Source organism: Schistocerca americana, chromosome 10, assembly GCF_021461395.2.
Source record: "Schistocerca americana isolate TAMUIC-IGC-003095 chromosome 10, iqSchAmer2.1, whole genome shotgun sequence".
Taxonomy (NCBI): domain Eukaryota; kingdom Metazoa; phylum Arthropoda; class Insecta; order Orthoptera; family Acrididae; genus Schistocerca; species Schistocerca americana.
Window position 1 is genome coordinate 176,283,346 of NC_060128.1, and position 25,402 is coordinate 176,308,747.

The following is a 25,402-nucleotide window of genomic DNA, read 5'->3' on the forward strand; positions in this document are numbered from 1 at the left end:
AACACACGGCAACGTGAGATCCCAACCCAGCTCCAGTGAACCGTTCCGTAAGGTTTGTGGTGACACTACATCTACACTGTACTCCACAAACTATCTACTGCTGTGTGGCAGATGATACTTCTGATTCCCCCTTCCCTGTTCTATTCACAAATGTCACACGCAAAGGATGATTGTTGGTAAGCCACTGTATTAGCTCATTATCTTTAATTTCTTGAATTTTCGTGTTCTGGTCATTTTGGGAAATGTATGTGGGTGGAAGTAATGTGTTGCCTCAAACTTCAATAGTAAACCTCTCCATGATGCGTAACTTCACTGTTGTAGTGTCTGCCACTGGTATTTGTTGGACATCTCTGTAATACTCTCACGCTGACAAAACGATCCCATAACAAAATGTGCCAGTCTTCATTGGATCTTCTCTATCTTTTCTATCAGTCTTACCTGGTAATGATCCGAGATTGATGACAAATTTTCAGAACCTGGTTGTGCAAGCACATTGTTAGCCATTTTGTTTGTGCCTGAGTTGCATACCCTTAAGATTCTACCTATGAATCTCAGGCTGGCATCTGCCTTTCCTACTATTTGTTTTATGCATTCATTCCACTTAAGATTGTTCTGGATAGTTACTCCTAGATATTTTACAATTTCCAGCAATTTGTCATCAATAGTGTAGTTGTACAGTAAGTGATTCCTTTTCCTAAGTATGAGCAATATGTTACATTTATTTACTTTCAGGGTTGACTGCCACATTCTATACTATTCATCAGTCCTCTGCAGGTCATTCTGCAGATTAGTACCACCTTCTGGCATTGCCACTTTCATACATACAACCGCATCTGTGAACGGTCTTAAAGAGCAGCTGATGGTTTCTACTAGGTCATTTATACTGATCACTCACAACATTATGACCACAAACCTACTATCAATATAAACCCATCCAGGCACTAGCATCATCACCTGGAGAGGAATGACTGCTAGTGAGGCACATGCTCAGTGCATGTAGCATCAGTGAACATGTTGTCCATGTGTAGACTGGGGAAAGTACAGGATATATCCCAGTTTGGCAAAGGCTTGGCATGAGCATTTTGGAAACACCAACTCGCCAGATCTCAACCAGAAACTACCTTTACATCTGTCGATCTTGTTCCTTTCAGAGCAAATTGTTGAGTTCTATCTGCAGGCCAACCTTGAATCCAGTTGAAAATCTGCTCCAATACTCAGTAAGCTGGTATTTTCTTCACTAAAGAGCAGCGCGGGACAGTGTCACATGCCTTCCTGATGTTGCATAACACAGCATCAGTCTGAGTGCCCTTGTCTACAGTGCTATGGATCTCACAGAGGAACAGAGTGAGCTGAGTTTTGGAAGATCTCTATTTGAAGAATCCTTGTTGAATTTTACAGGGGAGATTTTTGTCCTCTAAAAAGTCATAATTCTTGAGCATAAGACATGTTCCATAATGCTGCAACAGATCACCATCAATGATATAGGCCTATAATTATGTGCACCTGTCCTATGGACGTTCTTAAAAATGGGAATGGCCTGTGCTTTCTTCCATTTGCTAGGTACCCTTCATTGCTCCAACGATCTCTGCCTGTAAGCACTGCCCAGATTTCAGCTGCTTCATCTGTTTATTTGTATGAGCCAATTGAGCAATCCTATGATCTCCTCATGGTCTTGACCTTTTGAAGCAACCTCTGCCTTCTCTTCTTTCCACCCTGTATTCCTGAATCCATCTCATCACCACTGATTCTGCAGTAATTCCACTACAGCCAACTGTTTGCTCAGTCTGTCCAGATGACACTCCTAAATCCTTTGTACCAAGGATTCCAACTGTATCAAAGTCTGGAAGACAGACGTAAGCTGCAGGTGCACTTCCTCTGAACATATTGTGTAGCAGACACCCCCTGAACACTAACAAGAAGAAGGGACAGGACAGAGGACATATGGTAAGACATCAGAGAATAACTTCCTCGGTAGTAGAGAGAGCTGTAGAGGGTAAAAACTGTAGAGGAAGATGGAGAATGGAATACATTCAGGAAATTAGCGAGGATGCAGGTTGTGATTGGTACTCTGAGATGAAGAGGTTGCCATAAGAGAAGAATTTGTGACAGGTCACCTCAAACAAGTCAGAAGACTGATAAGTTGTAAAGGGAATGAGACAGGTCATCTGGTCCTCAAGTTGAGTGTGACAAATCTGTTTTAAGATCAAGTGGAGACAAAGGTGAAGGAATTGGCATCACAGCCATCAATAAATCAGTAGGGGACAATGAATGGTCAACAAAAAATAATGCTGCTGGTAAGAGACAGGGATTCCTAGACACAGTTACGATGTGGAAGTGGGGCAAGGCTCAAGATGAAAGCAAGAATTGACAGGTAAAATTTGCATTAGTGTGCATGAACAGTACAAGAAAAAGAATAGACAGGAAAGCAGTTTATTGTACGATGTGTGATTGAAAACCAACAGGATTATTTTAATTTCACAGACTTTATACATCCGATTTTCATAATCATTTATCTCGTTGGTACACATGTTCATGGTGTACATTTGCATTTTTATGGTTTTGTTGTATTTTCAGCTGTTTTGAATATTTTGTTTATTGTTGAAAGTTGAAAAGATTATATGTGTTTTTGAGTGCTTGACAAATATTTGCTTTGAAAGGAGGTGGATCAAAGAATCTACTTTAAATTTTGCTTGAAAAATGGAATAAAGTGCAGCACTGTATTTGAAATGTTGACTGTGGCTTTTGGTGAACGTACTATGAGTAAGACAAGAATTTATGAGTGGTTTAAATGTTTCAAAGAGGGTTGAGAAGATATTGAAGATGGTGACTACCCTGCACACCCTAGCACATCAATTACTGATGACAATGTGGAAGAAGTAAAGAAAGTGGTTCTGACAAATCACCATCAGACTGTCCGCCCCCGGTAGCTGATCGGCGAGCGCGACAGACTGTCGTACCAATGGGCCCGGGTTCGATGCCCAGCTGGGTCAGACATTTTCTCTGCTCAGGGACTGGGTGTTGTGTTGTCCTTATCGTTATCATCATCATCTCATCCCCATTGACACGCAAGTCGCCACAGTGGTGTCAACTTAAAACACTTGCACCAGGCAACTGGTCTACCCGATGGGCATTTATTTATCGTCAGACAGGTTGCTGATGATGCTGGATATCCTTTGGCTCATAATTTTTTCAAATGTTTTGGGCAGGAAACATGTAGCAGCAAAGTTTGTTCCAAAATTGTTGAATTTCAACCAACAACGGACATCGCTCAGGAATTTCTGAATGAAGTCGACAATGATCCAGAACATCTAAAGAAGTTTATAACAGGTGACAAAAAGTGGATGCATGGTTTTGACGTTGAAACCGAGACTTAATTGTCCCAATGAAAACTACCTGAAGACCCCAAGACCGAGCAAAATTTCCAAGTCTAATCACATGTGAAGGTTCTTCTTGCTTTTTTCTTTGATCATAATGGGATATTGCATGATGAGTTCCTGTATTATAGTTGTACACTCAATAAGGACTAGTACCTGGAAGTTATGCTCAATTTGCATGAAGCAATCTGAAGAAAACAACCAGAATTGTGTCAAACAACTCAAGGAAACTGCATCACGATAATGCTCCTGCTAAAACCACGATGCTTGTTTCCTTTTTATTATTATTATTATTTTTTGCAAAAAAACAAAACTGTTGTGTTGTCTCAGCCACCATATTTGCCGGACGTGGCTCTCTCTGACTTCTTTGTATTTTTGAGGCTGAAGAGGACCAAGAAAGGGTGTTGTTTTGCCACCATTGATTAGATAAAAACAGAATTGCTGAAGGAGCTGAACACCATAACAAAAAGAGAGTTTCAGAAATGCTTCCAAGATTGGAAAAAGCTGTGGAACAAGCGCATTATATTTGAGGGGGATAACACTGAAGGGGACAAAGTTGTTGATGAATAAATAAATATTCCTTAAGAAAGAAAAAATTCCCATTAATTTTTGATCATACATCATATGAGGCACTGAGAACCATAAAGGGCAAAGCACAGATGCAAATTTTTGAGAAACATAGATGTTTGTGGAAATCAAATTTGCAGGCAAACAACCACTGTCATAGGTTAGACTTGCTTTTAACCAGATCTCAACAACAAATGAACTACTCCTTTTTTGAAATGAAATTTTAATTAATATATAGAATTATTATTATTATTATTATTATTATTATTATTATTATTATTAATGTTAATTCACAAAATTTTCATGCATAGACTAATGACAGTAGCATTGATTTTGATAATTGCAACATTTGTAATTAATGTGAAATTGAGAACAGAGGATAAAGAATAGATACTAAATGTATTACATACTCACAATTATGACCTATTCCTGAATATCATGGCCCTCATTACCATCAATTTCATTAAACACATTCTGTGCCGTGAGGTTCAGATAAAACTGCCAATCTATCCTCACGTATGCAGTACTACTACTATGTACACGATGTAGGCACTAAATTATGTTGGCAACCCTAGATAACAAACAATGGAAAATCCGGGATGGAATGTAACAATATAATGAAAAGTATAGTTGCTACCCACCATATAGCAGAGATGCTGAGTTGCAGGAAGGCACAACAAAAAGATTGTTCGGAAGTTAGCTTTCGGCCAACAAGGCCTTTGTCAAAAACAGAGGAAACACACACACACACACACACACACACACACACACACACATCGGCAAAGGCCTTGTTGGCCAAAAGCTAACTTTCCAATAATTTTTTGGTTATGCCTTTCTGCAACTCATCATCTCAGCTATATGGTAAGTAGCTTCTATCCTTTTCATTATACTGTTATAGCCCTAGATAACAATTGAGCAGCATAGAGATACAAAATTATGCTTTGTGCTTATACGGAAGTGAATATTATAGAAATTGGTGAGACAGCTTTTTGTGAATTTTCATATATGCAATGCGGACTAACAACACAGGTAAAGTGGTTTGCCATAAGATCAAAAGATTTCAGGAGATGCATATGTACTAGAATCTCAAAATTTATGATGGTATGCTTTAGGCCCTTACGGTTTGCAGTGCCTCGAATAAAATGGAAAAAGATATAGAAGTGTGGGCAAGTACTTACACAGGGTGTTTCAAAAAGAATATATGTATTTCAAATGCATATATTTATTAAACTTTAAGACATAAGAATATGAAACTTTATTACACACATATTTACGAACCTCTTAAGTTCAGATTACAGATGTTCAATATGTGCTCTATCAGTGACACGAACAATATCACATCGATACTCAAATTCCTCCCATAATCAGGCAAGCATGTCCTTCATCACTAATGTTATGGCAGTACGGATCCGGTACCTCAACTCTTCCAGGTTCTGTGGGAGTGGTGGTACATAAACGTTGTCTTTAATGAAACCCCACAGGAAGAAGTCAGAGGGTGTCAAATCCAATGACCGTCGAGCCCAGCTGAAACATGCTAAGTTGCTAATTCCTTGATGACCAGTCCAACAGCTCGGGTAGAGTTTCATTCAGATATTCATGCACTTGGTGACTCCAGTGAGGGGTACCCCATCTTGTTGAAAAATAAAGTTGTCTTTGTGCAGTCTCAGAAACAACCAGTTTTGTAACAGCAAGATACTGCTGACTGTTAACCATGTTTCCATGTTGTAAACGGATGATCAGAATATCGCGCAAAACACATTGACTTTGGGTGAATCTCATACATAATCAATGGCTGCATGTGGGTTTTTTAGGCCCCACATTCAAACATTGTGTTTTTTACCTGACCACTAACATGGAAAGTTGCTTCATCACTGAACACGATGGGTTATGTGAAAGTGTTATCATTGTCAATAGCATCAGGAATCTCATTACAAAATGCCACACGTTTGCGTTTGTCTTCAGGACGCAGTGCTTGTAACAGCTGTAACTTGTACAGCTTCATAACCAACCAATGTCTCAAAACACACCAAATTGTTGTTGTAGGCAGTTGTAACTCTCTGCTGGCATAACAAGTTGATTTTGAAGGACTATGTTGGAAAGCAGTTTGAATTCGTGCAACATTTTCTTCAGGAACACGAGGGCAGCCAGGACTCTTTCCTTTACATACACACCCTGTTTCTAGAAACTGTCAATACCATCTCCATCTATGAATGTTACACCCATTCAGAGGATCAATTTTGTAACTCAACCTGAAATGTCTTTGCACTGTAATCATGGAATTGCACTTCGCAAACTCAAGAACACAAAATGATTTCTTCTCCAGAGTAGCCATTTTAAACATATGATGGTTGCCAAGCAAAACAGAAGACAACTGACATCTAGTGGCTACTAATATAAACTAGACTGTGTATTCATTTCTCCAATAGCCGAGCCGACGTGCAGTGATCGATAGTTTGGACAAAATAATACTTTGTAATATGTATATCCAATTTGAAACACCCTGTACTTAAGAAGCACAGTTCTAGTTTTGCCAACAGAAACATTTACAGTATAAAAATTACTAGTAACTTTCAGAACTACACACTCTATAGAACAACAGGCAGATTGCTGTCAACCTGCAATTGGAGTAACTGCCCCCGGTTTCAAACCTCCTCCTCCAACCAAACGCCCCCCCCCCCCCCCCCCTCCCACCTGAAAAAAATTCTGAAAGCTAGGAGTAAAATCATCTTCTTTTAAGTGTTTCCACCAACAGTAGTGGGCACTGAGTATCATGAGCACTTATCATTCCTGATATAATTTTATTTTCTGTCTAGTATTTTGACTAATAGTATTTACAGAAACAAACAAAAAAACAATACATATATAGGTAAATTTCAATTATATTACAGAATTTACATTATGGGACTCTACTTACAATGGATTAAGAAGCAAGGAGGGGCAGCAGCAATGGGTCAGCAAGCCCAGCAGAAGAGTCGCCGCGTCTATGAGGTTGTCAACAGCTCTGCTGGCTTCTACAGCCTGCCCGTTGCTGAACACTGCAGGTAAGTCTGGCAGTCTGTTCATTCATTCATTCATTGTGTTCTGTGAATTCCATCATGAACGAGAGTCTTCATGGATCAGGAACAAGTCCAGTTATGGATTAAATACTAACATCATTGATTGCCATACAGTTACAAGGAGATTCAATATAAACTGCCACTCTTTTTCTAACAACTTTATTTCAGAAGTTTACACTTTCAAACGTTCATTACCTTTGATATATCCTCCACCAAGAGTCATTTTATTGTTGTTATTATTAAAAGCATATGCACTTGTAGCATATTATAAGTGAGGGTGGTGGCAAGCTATATTTGAGAGGGCGGAATGGGAGGTAGTAACAGACTGCTGATCTCTGACCCAACTCCTACATTCTATGCAGTTTATTGTCTTTCATTTCTGAAGATAATCCTCCACAGGCAGAGATGAGACATTAGATAACAATTTTATCTATCAATTTACAGCGTCTCAGCCCAAAAGTTTTAAAAGAAGCATCTTGATATTGAACTGACAATAGGCTAACAACCTGAAACTTCTTCATATATAAATAACCTTTGAAAGTCATAGAAAAGATAATGTTGGTGTAATTATTCCAATTTTTCTGTTTACAGAAGCCGCATGAATGTGCCATTCAGAATAGCTGGTGGAGATGCAGCTTTGGAGAAGAAATTCCTGGAAGGTGCTGAGGAGAGGGGCATGCAACAACTGAAGGGCCACAGGTGAGGAGTCTAGTGTCGTAGTAGTTTTAGCACAGTTATGCATTATCTTTCTTCCACTTCTGGACTTTACTCAGTAGATTTTAAGCTTGTTCTATGTTCACTAATTATCTTTCCATGTTTTCTACTGGTCTGCATATAAATTAAAACTTATTTGGAGCGTAAGTGATGTCCATTCTCAATTTTCGCCCATGCAAAGTTAATTATTCTTCATTGCTTTCTTTCAATAGCCAGCTCTTGCCACACTGTTGTATTTTCTATGTGGTCTGCTGTATAGTAGTTTGTAATTCTTCTTTTTAAAGCAGCTGTTATTGCAATTATTTGGACATTCATTCTTCTGAAGAACTGCTGGAGGAGGCACAGTCTTATGGCATTTTATTTGTTATGTTGTTGTTGTGGCCTTCAGTCTGAAGACTGGTTTGATGCATCTCTCCATGCTACTCTATCATGTGCAAGGCTCTTTACCTCCAAATAACTGCTGCAGCCTACATCCTTCTCATACATGAAATGTGTTTGTGATTGCAAATAAGGACAACCATCAGCTGTAGAATGGGATGACGACAATGAAAATTTGTGCCGGACTGGTACTCAAACCCAGATTTCTTGCTTATAGTGAGTGGTTGCCTTTGGCTATCTGTGCAAGACTCATGACCAGAAGCAAACGTCCATATGTTGTCAACTATGTGTCTATGACCTGTACTCGTGTATCCATTACGTATTTTTCCATATAGGTTAGACTGTTGCCCAGTATCGGCAGGACATCCTTCTCAGTCTGCTTAGTGTATTCATCTCATGGTCTCCTGCTGGTATGTTTACCTCCACACTACCCTCCAGTACTAAACTGGTGAGTCCTTGATGTCTCAGAATATGTTCTATTAGCTGATACCTTTTTTTAGTCAGGAGGTGATTTCTTTTCTCCGTAGTTCTATTCAGCACCTCCTCATTGGTTACATGCCCTATCCCACTGACATTCAGCATTCTTCTGTAGCACCACATTTCTAAAGCTTCTATTCTCTTTGTGTCTGAACTGTTTATTGTCAACATTTCAGTTCCATCCTAGGCTACACTCTATACGAATACCTTCAGAAAAGACTTCCTGACACTTAAATGTACATTCAAGGTTAACAAATTTTTCTACTTCAGAAATGCTTTCTTTGCTGTTGCTAGTCCGCATTGTATATTTTCCCTGCTTTAGCCATCATCGACCATTTTACTGACCAAATAGCAAAACTCATCTACCGCTTTTAGAGTCTCAATTCCTAAGCTGATTCCTTCAGCAGCAACTGATTTAATTCAACTACATGCCATTATCCTCTTTTTGCTTTTGTTGATGTTCATCTTGTAAACTCTTTTCAAGACACTGTCCATCCCATTCAATTGCTCTTCCAAGGCCTTTGCTGACTCTGACAGAATCACAATGTCGTCGTTAAACCTAATTTTTTTAATTTCTTGTCCCTGAACTGTAATTCCTCCTCCAAATTTTTCTTTGGTTGCCTTTACCGATTGCTCATTGAACACACTGAATAACGTTAGGGATAGGCTACAACCCTGTCTCACTCCCTTCTTAACCATCGCTTCTCTTTCATGATCCTCAACCGTTACAGCTACTGCATGGTTTCTGTACAAGTTGTATATAACCTTTTGCCCCCTGTATTTTACCCCTGCTACCTTCAGAATTTCAGAGAGAGTATTCCAGTGGACATTGTCAAAAGCTTTATCCAAATCTACAAAAGCTATAAATGTAATTTGTCTTTCTTCAAACTATCTTCCAAGATAAGTTGTAGGTTCAGTATTGCCTTGCGTGTTCCTACATTTCCCCAAAATCCAAACTGATCTTCGCCGAGGTTGGCTTCTACCAGTTTTTCCATTCATCTGTAAATAATCTGTGTTAGTATTTTTGCAACCATGACTTATTAAACTGATAATTTGTAATATTCATCCCTGTCAGCATCTTCTTTCTTTGGAATTGGAATTATTACATTCTTCTTTAAGTATGACAGTATTTCCCTCATCTCGCACACCAGGTGGAATAGTTTTGACAGAGCTGGTGCTCCCAAGGATATCTGCAGCTCTGATAGAATATCATCTACTCTGTGTTTCAACTTCTCACTGTATTCCTATTTCATCTTAATCTACATCCTCTTCTCTTTCTATAATCCATACATATTATAAAAATGGGTGTATGGATTTATGTGTGTGTGTGTGTGTGTGTATGTTCCACATCTTCTACTAAACAACTGGACTGATTTCAACCAGACATGGTGTATAAATACATGACTGACCGGCAACAATTGATGCGGGGCTAAGAAACACCTACCTATTGCAGTTCAGGAGATATGACGTCATGAACAATGAGATGCACGAAAAACTGCCACATCATGCATGATATTTAAATGTATCACTTCTGTGCTACTAACTGTTTCACAATAAATTTCACAAATGGTACCACATTTCTCCTGAACGCACTTAAAAAGCTATCTCATGATACCACATGTAAACACTGAGATGCGTGAAAGTGCTGCATTATGCATGACATTTAAATTTATTTCTTCTTATTATTAACTCTGCTCACAACATATTTCACAGGCAGTATCCACATATGCCGTTGAAGGTTATTATTCACAGTGTTGTGAATGGCTGTGATGTGGGGTCTGAGTCGGGTACAGTCAAATGGGGGGTGCCCCAGGGATCAGTGTTGGGACCAGTCCTGTTCCTTATTTACATAAATGATACCCTCTAGTATTACGGGGAACTCCAAAATATTTCTGTTTGCTGATGACACAAGCCTGGTAGTAAAATATGTTGTGTGCAAAACCCATCATTTTAATTTCACAGAATGGGCATATGATTAGTGAAACTGAACAATTCAAATTTCTAGATATTCAGATAGATAGTAAACTGTTGTGAAAAGCCCACATTCAGCATCTTGTTCAGAGACTTAATACTGCCATTTTTACTATTCAAACGGTATCTGAAGTAAGTGATTGTTCAACATGAAAATTAGTCTACTTTGCTTATTTTCATTTGCTTACGTCATATGGTATTATATTATGGATATTTCTGGCTCAGAAAGAGACAGTTTGGGCAGTAAGTGGTGTAAGTTTGGGGATCTCTTGTCGACCCATGTTCAGTTGTCTGGGTATTTTGACATTGGCCTCTCAATATATATATTTCTTGTCATTTCTTGTTAACAATATCAGCTTATTCCCAAGAATAATACACAGCAGAAATCAAACCTGCATTTGGCTCGGACTTCCTTAACTGTTGTGCAGAAAGGTGTGCAGCGTACTGCTGCATCCATTTTCAGTAAGCTACCACAAGAATCCAAAAATCTTACCATTAATCCACATGCTTTCAAATTGAAACTGAAGAGTCTCCTCATGGGCCGGAACTTGATGTGTAAATAAAATAAAATACACACACGTATCATTGCATGACAAATAGTTCAAGGGATATGACATCATAAACTCTGAGATACATGAAAAAATGCCTCATCATATGTGAAGTTTTAATACATTTGTATTTTTTTATTAAAACACTTGTACAGTTGAGTCAACTTAAGGAAATACCCGACACCTGGCAGCGCTTTTGTCAGCTTCCAATTGTGAAGTGCAAATGGCTGTAGGCGAAAATGAGAGTCATCTATAGAGCTATGAAGAGGCATTACTATAGACACATTTACAAAATCATACTGTAGTCACATGATGTAGCTGTATTTACATTTGTACAGTATGCATGTTTATTTGTATGAGTGGTTTTTAATTTGAAAGGTGTTTTCGTGAATACATTTTTCACACTTTACTACAAAAACAGCTTTTTTTGTACTTTTTTCCTAATAGAAAATTGGGAAAATGAGTTCATGGGCAATGCTGGTTTTGTTACCTAGTGTTTCTACAAATTTATTTGCATATCTTCTTGCTTTGTCTATTATGAATCATGACACACAATTTCCACAGTCAGCAAGTTCATGTGGAGCTTTATTTCTTTTTAGAATAATGTTCCAAAATTCTCTACAGACATGTTCTGCATACCATAGCATACTGCATCATGTTTGAGAGAGGATACTTTCTATTGTACCACTTATTAAGATTTCTTCCTTTTCCATTCACACATGGAGCAATAGAAAAATGACAGGTTAAATAGCTGTGCACACTGGGTAATTAGTCTAATCTCGTATTTGCGGTCTCTGTGGGAGGTATGTGTAGAGGGACGTAGTATATTCCTATATTCATCACAGGTAATGCTGTTTCTTTAAACATTTTAAGTATGGTAGTTGGTGTGTATTGCCAAGTGACTTTCAGTTCAGGTTGTTTGGCATTTCCATGACACTCTCCCATGTGCCAAACCAACTTGTCTAATCTTGTATTTGCAGGCTCTGCCAGAGTACATGTAGGGGGCCGTAGTATATTCCTATATTCGTCACAGGTAATGCTGTTTCTTTAAACATTTTAAGTATGGTAGTTGGTGTGTATTGTCAAGTGACTGCCAGTTCAGGTTGTTTGGCATTTCCGTGACACTCTCCCACATGCCAAACCAACTTGTCACCATCTGTGTTTCCTTTGTATACATTCAGTATCCTTTGTTGGCCTTTTTTTGTGGGTCTCACACGTTTGAGCAATGTTCAATATCATGTTGTCCTCAGTGGTTTTAGTTCCAAATAAATCTTCTCCCCAGAACACAATCAATTAAGTCTTACTTTTAGAGACATCAGTATCATATTGTTTACAGCGTCAGTTCAATGGTTGACAACTACCCTGTTCAGAGGAATTAGGGGAACACGTGAAATAATGTCTGGTACATTAAATATATTTTGATACAGGCGGTACCTGTGGTCTTATTGAATGTCTTGAGATCTTCACTTTTAATGTATAGAACAATTAAAATCATTTGCCTTCTGTCAGCTGTGTCGTGGATTACAGTGTCAGGTGACCCTTCAGGAGGAAGTGAGAACTGGTGTCCCAGTGTTTTCTAGTGAAGTACACATATGGCAGTTATAATTTGTGGACATTTTACTAGCAAAGCACGTACAATGTGACATCTTAATGCAGTGCAAGTTGCAATGGTGCTCTGTTTGATACAAAAGGGATGAGCTTTTGGTCATGTTGCTGCAAATGCCCATGCTCCTCGATGTGTCATCCACAGGTTGAAGACATGCTACAGGGAGACAGGTCAGTACACGGGACCAGTTGGACATAGCTGCCAATGCATTACAACCCTACACAAAGACAGATATCTGACCATCTCTGCACTGTGGCAGCATACAGCTACCGCCAGAGCACTGTAAGACAATCTCAGAAGGACCAACGGAGCCACTGTGTCCGAGCAGACTGTAATGAATGGGCTACAAGAGAGGACCGTATGACCCAGATGTCTTGTTAGAGTACCACGCTTGACACGACATCATGTTGCCGGCTAACCTCAGTTCTGCCATTCACAAGTGAACTGGCAACTTCGTCACTGGTGAAACGTGTTATTCGTAGCCGAGTCCAGATATCTTCTGATGCGAGATGATGGCCAGGAGACCTGTAGTGAGTGGTACCTCCCAAATGTCATCCAGGAAATTATCAGATTTCCAAGGTTCTGTGACGGTGTGGAAAGGCTTCAGTGTCGAAAGCCGTACGGATCTTATCATTGTCCATGATCACCTTACTGCTAGATAGTGCACTGAACAAATTCTGTTGTACCATGTGGTGGATGCTACATATGGTGCTGGTCCTCAATCCCATCTGATGCAAGTGCCTATGCGGTGGCCATTAGAAGGTGATGTCTTCGGAAGCCTTGACAGTGAAGTAATGGAGTAGCTAGTGGTGAGCACCTAACTAAGCCCCATCGTGCGAATGTGAGACACGCTCGACAGACGTATTCGTCATCATCCTGTTCCATCACAGACTCTCAGAGTATTCTTGTGGGCTCTCATTGAAAAATGTGAATGGATGCCACAGGGTTACCTCTGTAGACTTCACGGAGCATGCCACATTGGGACCAGGCAATGGTAAACCCTTACAGAGGGCATACACGTTATTGAAGCTCTCAAAGTCCAATGGAAAGAAGGTGTCAAGATGAGTGCTTGTTTCCTCTTTGTTTTTAACATCTATTGGACATTTCAGTTCTTTCTTATGTAAACGACTGACAATGTAAGGATGTTTTGTTGTGTACTTAATTTGTGAAAGATAAAGCTACATAATTTGATAACATATCCAGTCCCCAATTATTGCTCAATGGAGTATGGCAGTTGCCCAAAGTCATGTTCTCCTGCCTCTTTTGAGCAGTGTATATTTTTTCTGTTGGTGTATGAAACTATTGTCTGTATAAAGAAAAATACTTTAAAAATTTGTCTTAATTTTTTTTGGTATCTTTGTGTAAATGTTATGTCCGTTAGAGATAAAATGGTCGCAGACATTTTCTGATGAAGGTAGTCTTCTTTTTGTATCAGCTGTGTAGAATTTTCAGTACAGACCCTCAGCCATAGTGGCATCTTACTGTCACAGTAAACTTTTTGACGTAGCAAGTGATAAGTGTAACAATTTTGGTAGAAATTCCCTCAGATATTACAGAGATATTCTGATATTAACCGCCTCTCCCCTGCACCCTCCCACAACTGTGGCTGAATCATCATCATGATTGTTACCAAGAAGTCTAGCAACCCCGAAAACTATGGATTTCATTATTGAATATTTGATGTCATGTCTTCTCACCTCACCCCTTTCCCTTGGGGTGGTTGGGGTATATCGTGTCATGATCATGATAATCATCATCATCAGCAGCAGCAGCAGCATCATCATGACCCTCCTCCTCCTCTTCCTCCTCCTCCTTCTTAGAGCCATCCCATTGGAGGGGGTCTGCTTTTTGGCCAAATGCACGCCGTTTCTTAAAATCTAACACTTCTTGTGGATTTAGGCATCTTGATGTTAGATCTGTGTTTGTTTATAATTTATGTTTTCCACATTGTCTTTGGCCTTTGATAGTGAGATGATAGGCTGAGCCAATGACTAATGTAGGTGGTGCCCATATCAAGTGTCCATGCCACTGAAGTCTCCATTCTTGCATCTTTTTGTTGATGGAGCTACTCAGCTAGTTGTTGAATCATTGTATTGTTGACATGGTTGGAAAGGGACATGACTAATGATCCCCACAATATTTTCATACAAATAATGATGTAAATTGCTCCAGATGTTGCTGGTTAAGCTTCTATGTCGTCCCCAACCTCATGATGCCTAGGTGCTTCTTAACCCTACAGAAGTGAACATGGGATGTTCACAACTTACCAACATTTCATTGTAATGAGATGAACAGTATAAAAATGCATAGGAAACTTACAAACAAATATTCATTTTTATGTATTAGATTACTGTACTTGTATTACAGTACTGTGCATCTACAAAGCCTCTCTGCACTGGCGAGCCTCGTGTGTCTCGCCTTGTGGGGTGCATAAGGTTGGCTGCATGTTAAGTCTCACCTGCGCGTGTTCCATGGTAGGGTGCGGGTGGTAGTGTTGTGTGTGCATTGTAGCTGTTAATTGTCGGCTAGTCCTTGTGTAAAGAAAAGTTGATTGTAGTGAGAATGCTTACTATTGGAGCATATTTAGTGGAAGAGGTTTTCTGTGCCGGAGGGAACTTTACAGAGCATACGAGGCGGCAATTTAGATTGCAATTTCCTGCTTTGAGGTGTCCGCATCGTGACACTGAACGTTATTTAATTCACAAACTCCAGACAAAAGGTTCAGTTCATGATGCCCTCGAGGTGGTAGGCCCACAATTTTAATAGGACAGAAACTTAATGACATTTTGGACATCACTTTGTGGAGCCTGAAAATATCAGTGAGGAGATTATCAGGCAGGCTAAAGTCTCTCGTATAACAGCAAATAAGGCTGTAACCAAAGGATTGGGAATGTATCCATATAAAATTACTGCTGTGCAACAGTTACATTGTATGGACCATGTGAAACAAATAGCTTATTGTGAATGATTTCAGTGATTTGTTAACTAACATGGAGTTGGTGTTGTAGATCAAACCTTTTTGACTGATGAGGCATGATTTCACCTATCTGGCTTCATTAATTCCCAAAATGCACAAATTTGGTCATCAGAAAATCCACATGCTTCAAGAGAAACATCATTGCATGCAGAGAAAATTGGAGTGCCGGTTGCCATAATGCGAGCACAAAATATAGGGCCGATCTTTTTTGATACTACTGTCACTTTCGATGTCTATTGTTCCCAGATAATGTATCCATTTATTGCTCAGTCATTTTCCAACAAGACAATGCTACTACTCTTATGGCACACCAGTCTTTATGACTTCTATATGAAATCTTTGGAGACAGAATAATTACAAAAGGTCTGTTGCCCATGCGCTCACCAGATCTCTCTCTGCCTGACTATTTCCTTTGAGGTGTGACTAAAACATTTGTGTATGTAAATAACCCAAGAACAATAGATGAACTGAAGACAGCAGTAATCGATTATCTGCATTCGATTACAACTGAAACATTGGTAAGGGCATTTGCAAGTAAGTGTAAATGTGTTGGACTATGCCTTGAAGAAAGAGGAAAACATTTCCAGCACCTACTGTGATACTGGTGAGTTCAGTATATTTAATTGTGATTAATAAATTTCGTTGTTTTAATTGTAATAATATTGAATCCTGTCTCCCAACATAAATGCAGCCACTGGCAGTGAATCCGAAACCCTAGGTTATACAGCGATGTAAATGTGCTGCCAACATTACGCACCCCACAAGGCAAGACACGCTGAGCTCGCCACGTTGGAGAGACTTCACGAATGCACTGTAGTACACTCTTGCAGTGCTATTTCAATTAATTATGGAGAGATACTAATGATCTCCTGTTGTATGCTTTATCTGACACAGACACTGGGAAGTTGTATTAAGCAGTGTAGTGTTATTTTATTGTTAATACAGACTAGAGAATAATTTCTACAAATTGCTTCTCTTTTGTTAATGTACACCTCCACTCTAGCCACATCCCTAAAGGTTCTCCTTCTCGGTGCAATCAGTGGAACACGGTGGATGAGAGAATAAACACAATCCTCCCCATTTTTATTTTTCTGTTATTCTTATTAATCTTTCCTTTCTGAGGAAAAAGCCAAAAGTTTTGAAAATGAGATTAGTTTTTTGTACTTTTCTCATGTATCTACATGGAGCCATTTTATCTACCTGTAAGTTTTTAGGTCCATAAAAATAAGGTCAATTTTCTCAAGATGTTCCTGTTATTTCACCTATTCACAAGCTCTTTTTACAGGTCTGTGGGTGGCATCCGGGCATCACTATATAATGCGATCACCATGGATGAAGTAGAAGCCTTAATAAAGTACATGACTGACTTCCAGAAGGAGCATGCAAAAAAGTGAAAGCTGCTTGAGACAGCTGACTGATACTACATGAAATGTGTGCACAATACCTTCCGATTCAATGCTGCGATATTTATATTTGAGATGGTGAAAGTTGCATCCAGATGTAACAAGGCAGCTAAAGACTCATTTACGAAGTAAACGTGTTTGTGATGACCCATTACTTCCCACTCTCTCTTGTCCTTCAACCAAGTAACTGGTAATTTCAGCTCATTCCTTTGACTTTGTACAAGACAAGTCCATCAAACTTTTGTATTTTTATTTGCATAGTCTGATACACAATAAAAAGAACATGTTACACTTATCTAGATTATTTCTGTTTATTTATCTCTGATTCCAACTGATAGTGGATAGCTAACACTTGTATTTTAGATACAAGGGATGATCAAAAACTTTTGATTTGAGGGCACTGCTGCAACATATGCACTGCAATGTAGTGAGACTCCATTGTGTATATATAAGCAGTGACACGAAGGCAAGGGTGACATGAAGGCAAGGGATTAGGGTGCATTTGTGTCTTTGCAACGTGCATGCGGTAAATGTGGAAACATGAACTACAGCAATGTTATTCTTTTCTTGGCTGCTGAAGGACAACAACCTGTAGGCATCCATCAGAGAATGAAGAATGTGTGTGCAATTAAGGTTAAACTTCAGGGAAAACTACGACAAGGGGTGCTGCTGCTTCGTGACACCGCACGTCCCCATATCGCAAATGTCACAACACAAAAGGTACTTGAACACTCGTCCTGTAGTCCTGATCTCTCCCCGCACGATTATCGTGCCTTCAGTCCCTTAAAAAGTCTTGAAAGGAATATAATGCCTGTTGCACGAGGATGTGCAACAGGCAGCTACAGACTTCGTCACACAGCAGGACACATTGTTTTACCAACCTGGTATATCAGTGGGATGATTGCCTCAAAGGTCATGGTGATTTTGCCCGATTGGCATACCGAATCTGGACTGTAGGCATTCGAACAGCAACTTTTTGATTGCCCCTTATACTAAATTATCCTTAAGTTTGCACAAGCATTAATTTATTTATTCATTCTTTGGAGTGACTTTCCTGTTTCTGATTTGGAAATTAATTTACGCTATACACCACGCTATGCAGCGACTGATGATTGGGTCTGTAAGAATGAATCAGTAGTCTACCACGGCAATTTTACTTGAGGAAACTGTAAATTATAAAATTTTAAATGGTGGCTATTGGTACTGGAAGGTAAGTATAACCTGCCATTCTATCCCTTTGTGAGAAATCAGTAGTCTGCCATATTATATTAATGTTTGCATAAATATTATTATTTATTGATTTTGGACAGTTGGGTTGAGGGGATGAGGGAGGATTGATAGGGAGTCCAACATGGTGACCTTATGGATTGGTCCTCTCTGATTTCCTTCATATTTACAGGACCCAGAGTTCAGTTTCCTAAAGTAGCATGCCAAAACTGTCAAAAAAACCATGGAAAAAAAATCGCCTCTGAACATCAGAAGACTTCCAAGCACTGTTAAGTAGAAAACAATTTTAGTCTACTAAAAAATTCATTGGTACCTTAGTGTGTAATTGTACTGTTATCATTAACACATTATGCACAAAACCTGTGTTGGTCTTGGGCAGCAGCAGTTAGGTAGATGGCACCCGAGTAAAAATTCGTAGCAAATGCTGCTCCTCCTGGTGTCTGTATGCATGTACACTGTACGAGGAAGCGAGGAAGGTTCTGTGCATTGTGCTACCATATTTTGTTAGAATCCGGAACTGCCTGTAGTCCAAAAACAACACTTTGTATGCTGCCACTCTATGTAAGCTGTCGTACTGCTTTTGTCTGCAACCCGTATCTTTGCTGGCATGCTGCTCACGTTCTACATTATTTTATATGGCAAATTTCAGTGACTGCAATATTTTCAACTGCCCTGGAAGAAGTAATCGAGGATTCTGGCTCAGAAAGAGATGTTGATCTTTTGTGAATGCATTTGTGCTGTATAAGGAGACGCGGAATAATGGTGAAAGAAAAATGTGCACTCTGTCCCAGTTGCTTGTACAGTTAGGGAATTCTTCTGCAGCACCAGGTGACATACATCAAGAGATTAATTTTTCTCCAGTTTTTGGACCAAGGAGACAATGTGCAAATGTTTGCCAAAAGGATACCACCAAATGAGAATAAATTGCAAACTTGTTTGCAAAGTGTGTTTGAAGAAAAAATGCTGAAAAGAAATACCCTGGTGGTGTCCAAATTATAATGTAGCTGTTAGTATGTTTGAGTGTTTCAAAATATACCACATTCAAACAACAATGGTGAGTACATGCTTTTTTTGTCTTTTTAATAAAAACATGATGGATTAAAACATTATTACCTCTGCTAATTTTAATGTTTCACAGTAGGATTTTTAATAGATAAAACAGGTTACATTGTTTCAAGTGAAACATCACACAAATTTATTGCAGTCACAGTTACAAAGCTACTGTGTTAGAAACAGCAGTCCATCTGCCCCATCCAGTGTGACCTGTGGCCAATCTCATAAAATATGTCACATCGCTGGAACCATACTCTTCTTACTTTTTAAAAAGTTTCATACTTATCACCAAATGGAAATGATAATTAACAAATATGGAATCATTTTTAATTAAAATAACATCTTTATATTTTAACCATTATTCACACAAAAATGTATTCACAATAAATTAGAATTTGATACAAAATGTGAAAAATTAAATAGAAATTCAAACACTTTTTTCATTTCTAGCAATTCAATAGTGTTATTCATGTGAATAATTTTTTCCATTTAACAAAGAGGTATCTCGCATGTCTGTATCAAATTGTAATTTATTTTCATACGATCAGTAATTAAAATTTTTTATTTAAAAAATATGCTTCCATATTAATTGATTAACATTTCCAATTGGTATTATGTGTGGGTTTGAGAAAAGGTAGCAAGGATTGAACCAGTGACTTTATGGTTACAATCAGATTAAGCTATGCTGTGAATTACAATGTGAGCAGAATAACATGGCCAGTGGATGTGCAGTCGGCAAGGCAAGCATGGGGAGAGCGATAGTGGTGGGCGTTACAGTCAGGCTCTGTAGGGAAAATGCTGAGTGCTAGAGGGGAAGTACCATTCTGAGCTAAAGCCTACACTCATTCTTTGTAAATATTAAGTGGAATCCCTTCACACTCGTACTTGCATGATAACCATCCAGAAAGATCTACTGTCACATCTGCTTTGCTTAATATCTAGAAATAATTCCACTGAAAATTTAACAAAAGAAGAGTCTTATTCTCGCCTGGGTTGTTAACCATTTGTAACTTTCAGAAGAGCATCATGAGTGGTGAATTTTGAGTAAAAGTTACATTTCTCATGTTGCCACATTAAAATTTGCTTCTTTAGCCTATACACAATGTCATCTCAGTAACATGTTATGTAGACACAATGGTGAGAGAATTCTGGAACTGTGGTTTATTAATCGAGGAGCACACGAAAAGCAAGGTCAATAGCTAATGATAAAGCACATCCTTTGCACAAAAATAAACATGTATTGTATTCACTTATGCTGTTCCAGAACTGTCAGCATTTCTCATTTACTCAGCTACTGATGGCCCTTAAAAATTACTTTCTGTCATTAAAAAAGTTTGTGTTCAGCAGAGTAACACAGTAATAAAGAAGTTTTGCATAATAACCATATGGCAAAACACTCTCCTCTTTGCATGCTGTTATTCACTAAAATCTCATTTCGATATCCCAAACTGTTTATACAAACGTGAGGAATGTTATGGATATTTTATTCTGGCAAATGAGTGAGCTACATACAATCAATTTTCTTGATACTGGTGACAGATAGCCTACACCCAAGGCTAAAGAAAAATTCAATATGCTAGCTAAATTTCATATGCAGCAACATATTACGTAATATGCACCAAATGCAAAATCATAGCGACTCCTATTGCAAACTTCTTCAAATTTCATGTAATGTCTTACTTAAATGCAAGTATCACAGTAACAATGACCATTAATGAAATGGCCAATCCTCATGAAGCTGACATGTAACGCTATAAGTAACTGCACCCTATTCTGCCATCACAGCGCATAACCAGTTGGCTGGTAGGAGGCAGACAATGTCAGCCTCCCATTCCAAACAAGTGAATTAACTCGCCCAGCACTTCGTACGAAAACTGGTCATTGCGCACTGGCCACCATAACCTGTGCAGACTCTACCAATGAATTCATTAACAGATGAGAGATGCTACGTATTTAACTTATTTCTTCCCAGTATTGTGTACATGCAACACAAAGCTTGTGCTAAATGGCATTCACAAGCTCTCTGTCACATGCACAATGACTTTTGCATAATAAGTTCATTTTTATTGCATTTTGTGATGTTAAACTTCATATTGCAGTGTGCAACTCGGGTAAGAAACGGATTAATAGAGTGCAGCAAAAGTGCTGTTTTTGAGAATAGTGTTCTATGAAGAAAGTCACAAGTACTCCTCCATAATTGGAAGTTGAGAGTGAGTGAGTGAGTGAGTGAGAGAGAGAGAGAGAGAGAGAGAGAGAGAGAGAGAGGTGAATAATAATGTACATAGTAAAAGAGAGAGAGAGAGAAGGAGGTGAATAATAATGTACATAGTAAAAGAATGTTGTTCTAAATTTAGTACCCATTTATAGCAAATTCAAGAACAGGATATTTATTTACCTTATTTCAGCTGCACATGACACTTCACTGGCAACGTCTCTCTATCCCCCCTTCCTCTCTTTCCCCCATACTGATGCCATACACTTATCGGCCATGTCTATTCATCTGTTATTTGTTGTTTCAGTCTCAAACAAGAAAGATGACACTTTGCTTAAATACACGCTGACTGAATTGTATACTTGGTTTTGGTATTTACCAAAGCCTCTCCCCTCTAGTAATTGCACACTATTAAAAAATAATGCAGAATATTCCTTCTGCCTGATTTTCACCCATGCCACAGAATGAAATGCTTGACACATTAAATTCAGGGACCTTAATCTTTGCAAAATTTCAGGTCAGTTCTGTAGAAGGGAGGAGGATTAATGACCCATCAATTACGAGGTCTTTAAGAATCAGAGTTCTATGGAGTGTAGGGGTTGATGATAGGTCATTCAGTGGTACATTAATTATTTTCCATGCAAAAAGAATGGACTAAACAGCAGAATGTTGCCAATGCCAATTTTTTTCCAATCTGGCTCATCATTGCTGTCAAGTAAAAATGTAGTAAAATTTTTAGTTAGTTCAAGGAAGATGGTTTATTCTCCTGCTTGCTATCTCACAAGTGGCTGACTATTTCTTTGATTATTTAAACAATGGAAACACCAGGTACAAATATCAACAATGTAGGAAAAGATAGATTGCTACTTGCCGTAGAGAATACACAGCAAGTTGCAGGCAGGCACAATTGTGTGTGAGGTGTGCTTGCTTGTGTGTGTGTGTGTGTGTGTGTGTGTGTGTGTGTGTGTCTCTTTTACTGACTAAGGTTGTGGCTGAAAGCTATGTAAGTGTCTTTTAATTGTGCCTGTCTGCTACTTGACATGTCTTCTTTATGATAAGTAGCAATCTGTCTATTCCTACATCTTTGATTATTTAAATTAAGAAAATAACGAAGTACCAAATTAATGCACATAACTGCATATTTGTTTTACTCTATGGTGTTTAATGGAGTTTCAGTATACTCTCACATACCTTAGTCTGTTAATATAATACAGAAGTTCAAACAGGGACATTTTAGAACGTGTGTTTGTGTGTGTGTGTGTGTGTGTGTGTGTGTGTGTGTGTGTGTCTCTTTTACTGAATAAGGTTGTGGCTGAAAGCTATGTAAGTGTCTTTTAATTGTGCCTGTCTGCTACTTGACATGTCTTCTTTATGATAAGTAGCAATCTGTCTATTCCTACATCTTTGATTATTTAAATTAAGAAAATAACGAAGTACCAAATTAATGCACATAACTGCATATTTGTTTTACTCTATGGTGTTTAATGGAGTTTCAGTATACTCTCACATACCTTAGTCTGTTAATATGATACAGAAGTTCAAACAGGGACATTTTAGAATGTGTGTGTGTGTGTGTGTGTGTCTATAGGATAGTGTGTGATACACATTGAAAAATTTTTTGAGCAGGTGTGCTATTCTCAAATGGTATTTCAGTTTAGTGACAATTATATCCTCAGTAGATCTCAGTCTGACTTTCAGAAGAGTTTCTCTACTGAGAATACAATTTACATGTCCACTCACCCAACTTTACAAGCATTAAATAATAAAATAGCACCCATTGATATTTCCTGTGACCTATCTGAGATATTTGATTGTGTTAATCACAGTATTCTCCTAAATAAATTGAAGTTTTAGGGGGTTGATGGTATAGCCCACCAATGGCAAACGCCATATCTGACCGAAAGAATGCAGAAAGTTGTCCTTAGTAATTCAACCAAAATAGTTTGGGGACATAATTTTTAATGGCAAGAAATCATGTATGGTGTTCCAAAGGCTCAATCTTAGGTCCACTATTATTACTCATATATGTAAACAATCTTTTGTCTAATATACAACAAGCAGAATTAGTTCTTTTTGCAGACGACACTAGTATTGCAATTAATCCAAGCGTACATACAGAAACAGAATAAGTGGTAAACAGTGTTCTTATGAAGTATCATTAACTAGTTTTCTGTGAATGGTCTCATCCTCAATATTAAAAAGACACAACATACTGAGTTCTGCACATCTGCGGATACCATACCAATGATAAACATAACACATGGCGAGGAACTCATAAATGGGGTGGAAACTTCAAAATTCCTAGGTGTCCATACTAATGAGAATTTAAACTGGAAAAAGCACATTTTCAAACTCTTAAACTTAGTTTGGCCACATTTGCACTTAGAATCATTGCAGATCCATGGTAGGGAGAAATCAGTAAGCTGACATCTTGAATATTTTCATTCAACAATGTCATATGAAATAACAGTATAAGTAACTCATCTTTAAGAAAGAAAATCTTCAATGAAACTTCCTGGCAGATTAAAACTGTGTGCCCGACCGAGACTCGAAATCGGGACTTTTGCCTTTCGCGGGCAAGTGCTCTACCAACTGAGCTACCGAAGCACGACTCACGCCCGGTACCCACAGCTTTACTTCTGCCAGTATCTCGTCTCCTACCTTCCAAACTTTACAGAAGTTCTCCTGCGAACCTTGCAGAACTAGCACTCCTGAAAGAAAGGATATAGCGGAGACATGGCTTAGCCACAGCCTGGGGGATGTTTCCAGAATGAGGTTTTCACTCTGCAGCGGAGTGTGCGCTGATATGAAACTTCCTGGCAGATTAAAACTGTGTGCCCGACCGAGACTCGAACTCGGGACCTTTGCCTTTCGCGGGCAAGTGCTCTACCAACTGAGCTACCGAAGCACGACTCACGCCCGGTACCCACAGCTATACTTCTGCCAGTATCTCGTCTCCTACCTTCCAAACTTTACAGAAGTTCTCCTGTGAACCTTACAGAACTAGCACTCCTGAAAGAAAGGATATAGCGGAGACATGGCTTAGCCACAGCCTGGGGGATGTTACCAGAATGAGGTTTTCACTCTGCAGTGGAGTGTGCGCTGATATGAAACTTCCTGGCAGATTAAAACTGTGTGCCTGACCGAGACTCGAACTCGGGACATTTGCCTTTCGCGGGCAAGTGCTCTACCAACTGAGCTACCGAAGCACGACTTCATATCAGCGCACACTCCGCTGCAGAGTGAAAACCTCATTCTGAAAATCTTCAATGCTCAAAAACATGCTGTACGAGTAATATGTCATATTCACCCATGATCATCTTGTAGGCACCTCATGATGTCTGTTGCAAATAATCCTCCACAGTTCAAAAGAAACAGAGGTGTACACATTTACAATAATTACAGAAGGAAAAATTACATTCATTACTCACAACATGGTTGTTTTTAGCACAAAAGGGATGCAAAATGCTGCAACTAAAATTTTTGATCACTTATCCAGTGTTGCAAAATGTGAGAGAGGGAAGTAAAATTTGAGAACAAGCTGAAAAAGTGTCTCCTTGACAACTCCTTCCATTCTGTAGAAGAAATTCTATCATTGTAATGTGTACAGGAGGTGGGTAGGAACTAATAACTCACATCTGTATTATCTATAAAATACATTACAAATTCTTAGCATGTAACTCTATTTACAGATTAATTTGTGGTGTGAATGTAAATGAGTCATGCAAAATGATCAATGGAATGCGAAACTAACTAGGAAATTGACTTAATATTTCTCCATATGTACCCTCATCTTATTCTCGTTAACTATGCACATGATAAACTACGGGCACAGTAAA

General features: G+C 38.7%; 1 protein-coding gene across 1 annotated transcript in view; it reads left to right on the forward strand.

Moving 5' to 3' along the window:
• LOC124552415 (phosphoserine aminotransferase) overlaps positions 1-17,366 on the forward strand; it is a 91,165-nt gene extending 73,799 nt beyond the window's left edge. Inside the window, exons 8-10 of the mRNA XM_047126682.1 lie at positions 6,830-6,982; positions 7,589-7,696; positions 16,954-17,366. Coding sequence (XP_046982638.1) covers positions 6,830-6,982; positions 7,589-7,696; positions 16,954-17,062 — 370 coding nt within the window. The 3' untranslated portion in view covers positions 17,063-17,366. The remainder of the gene's footprint in view (positions 1-6,829; positions 6,983-7,588; positions 7,697-16,953) is intronic.
• Positions 17,367-25,402: the final 8,036 nt, after the last annotated feature.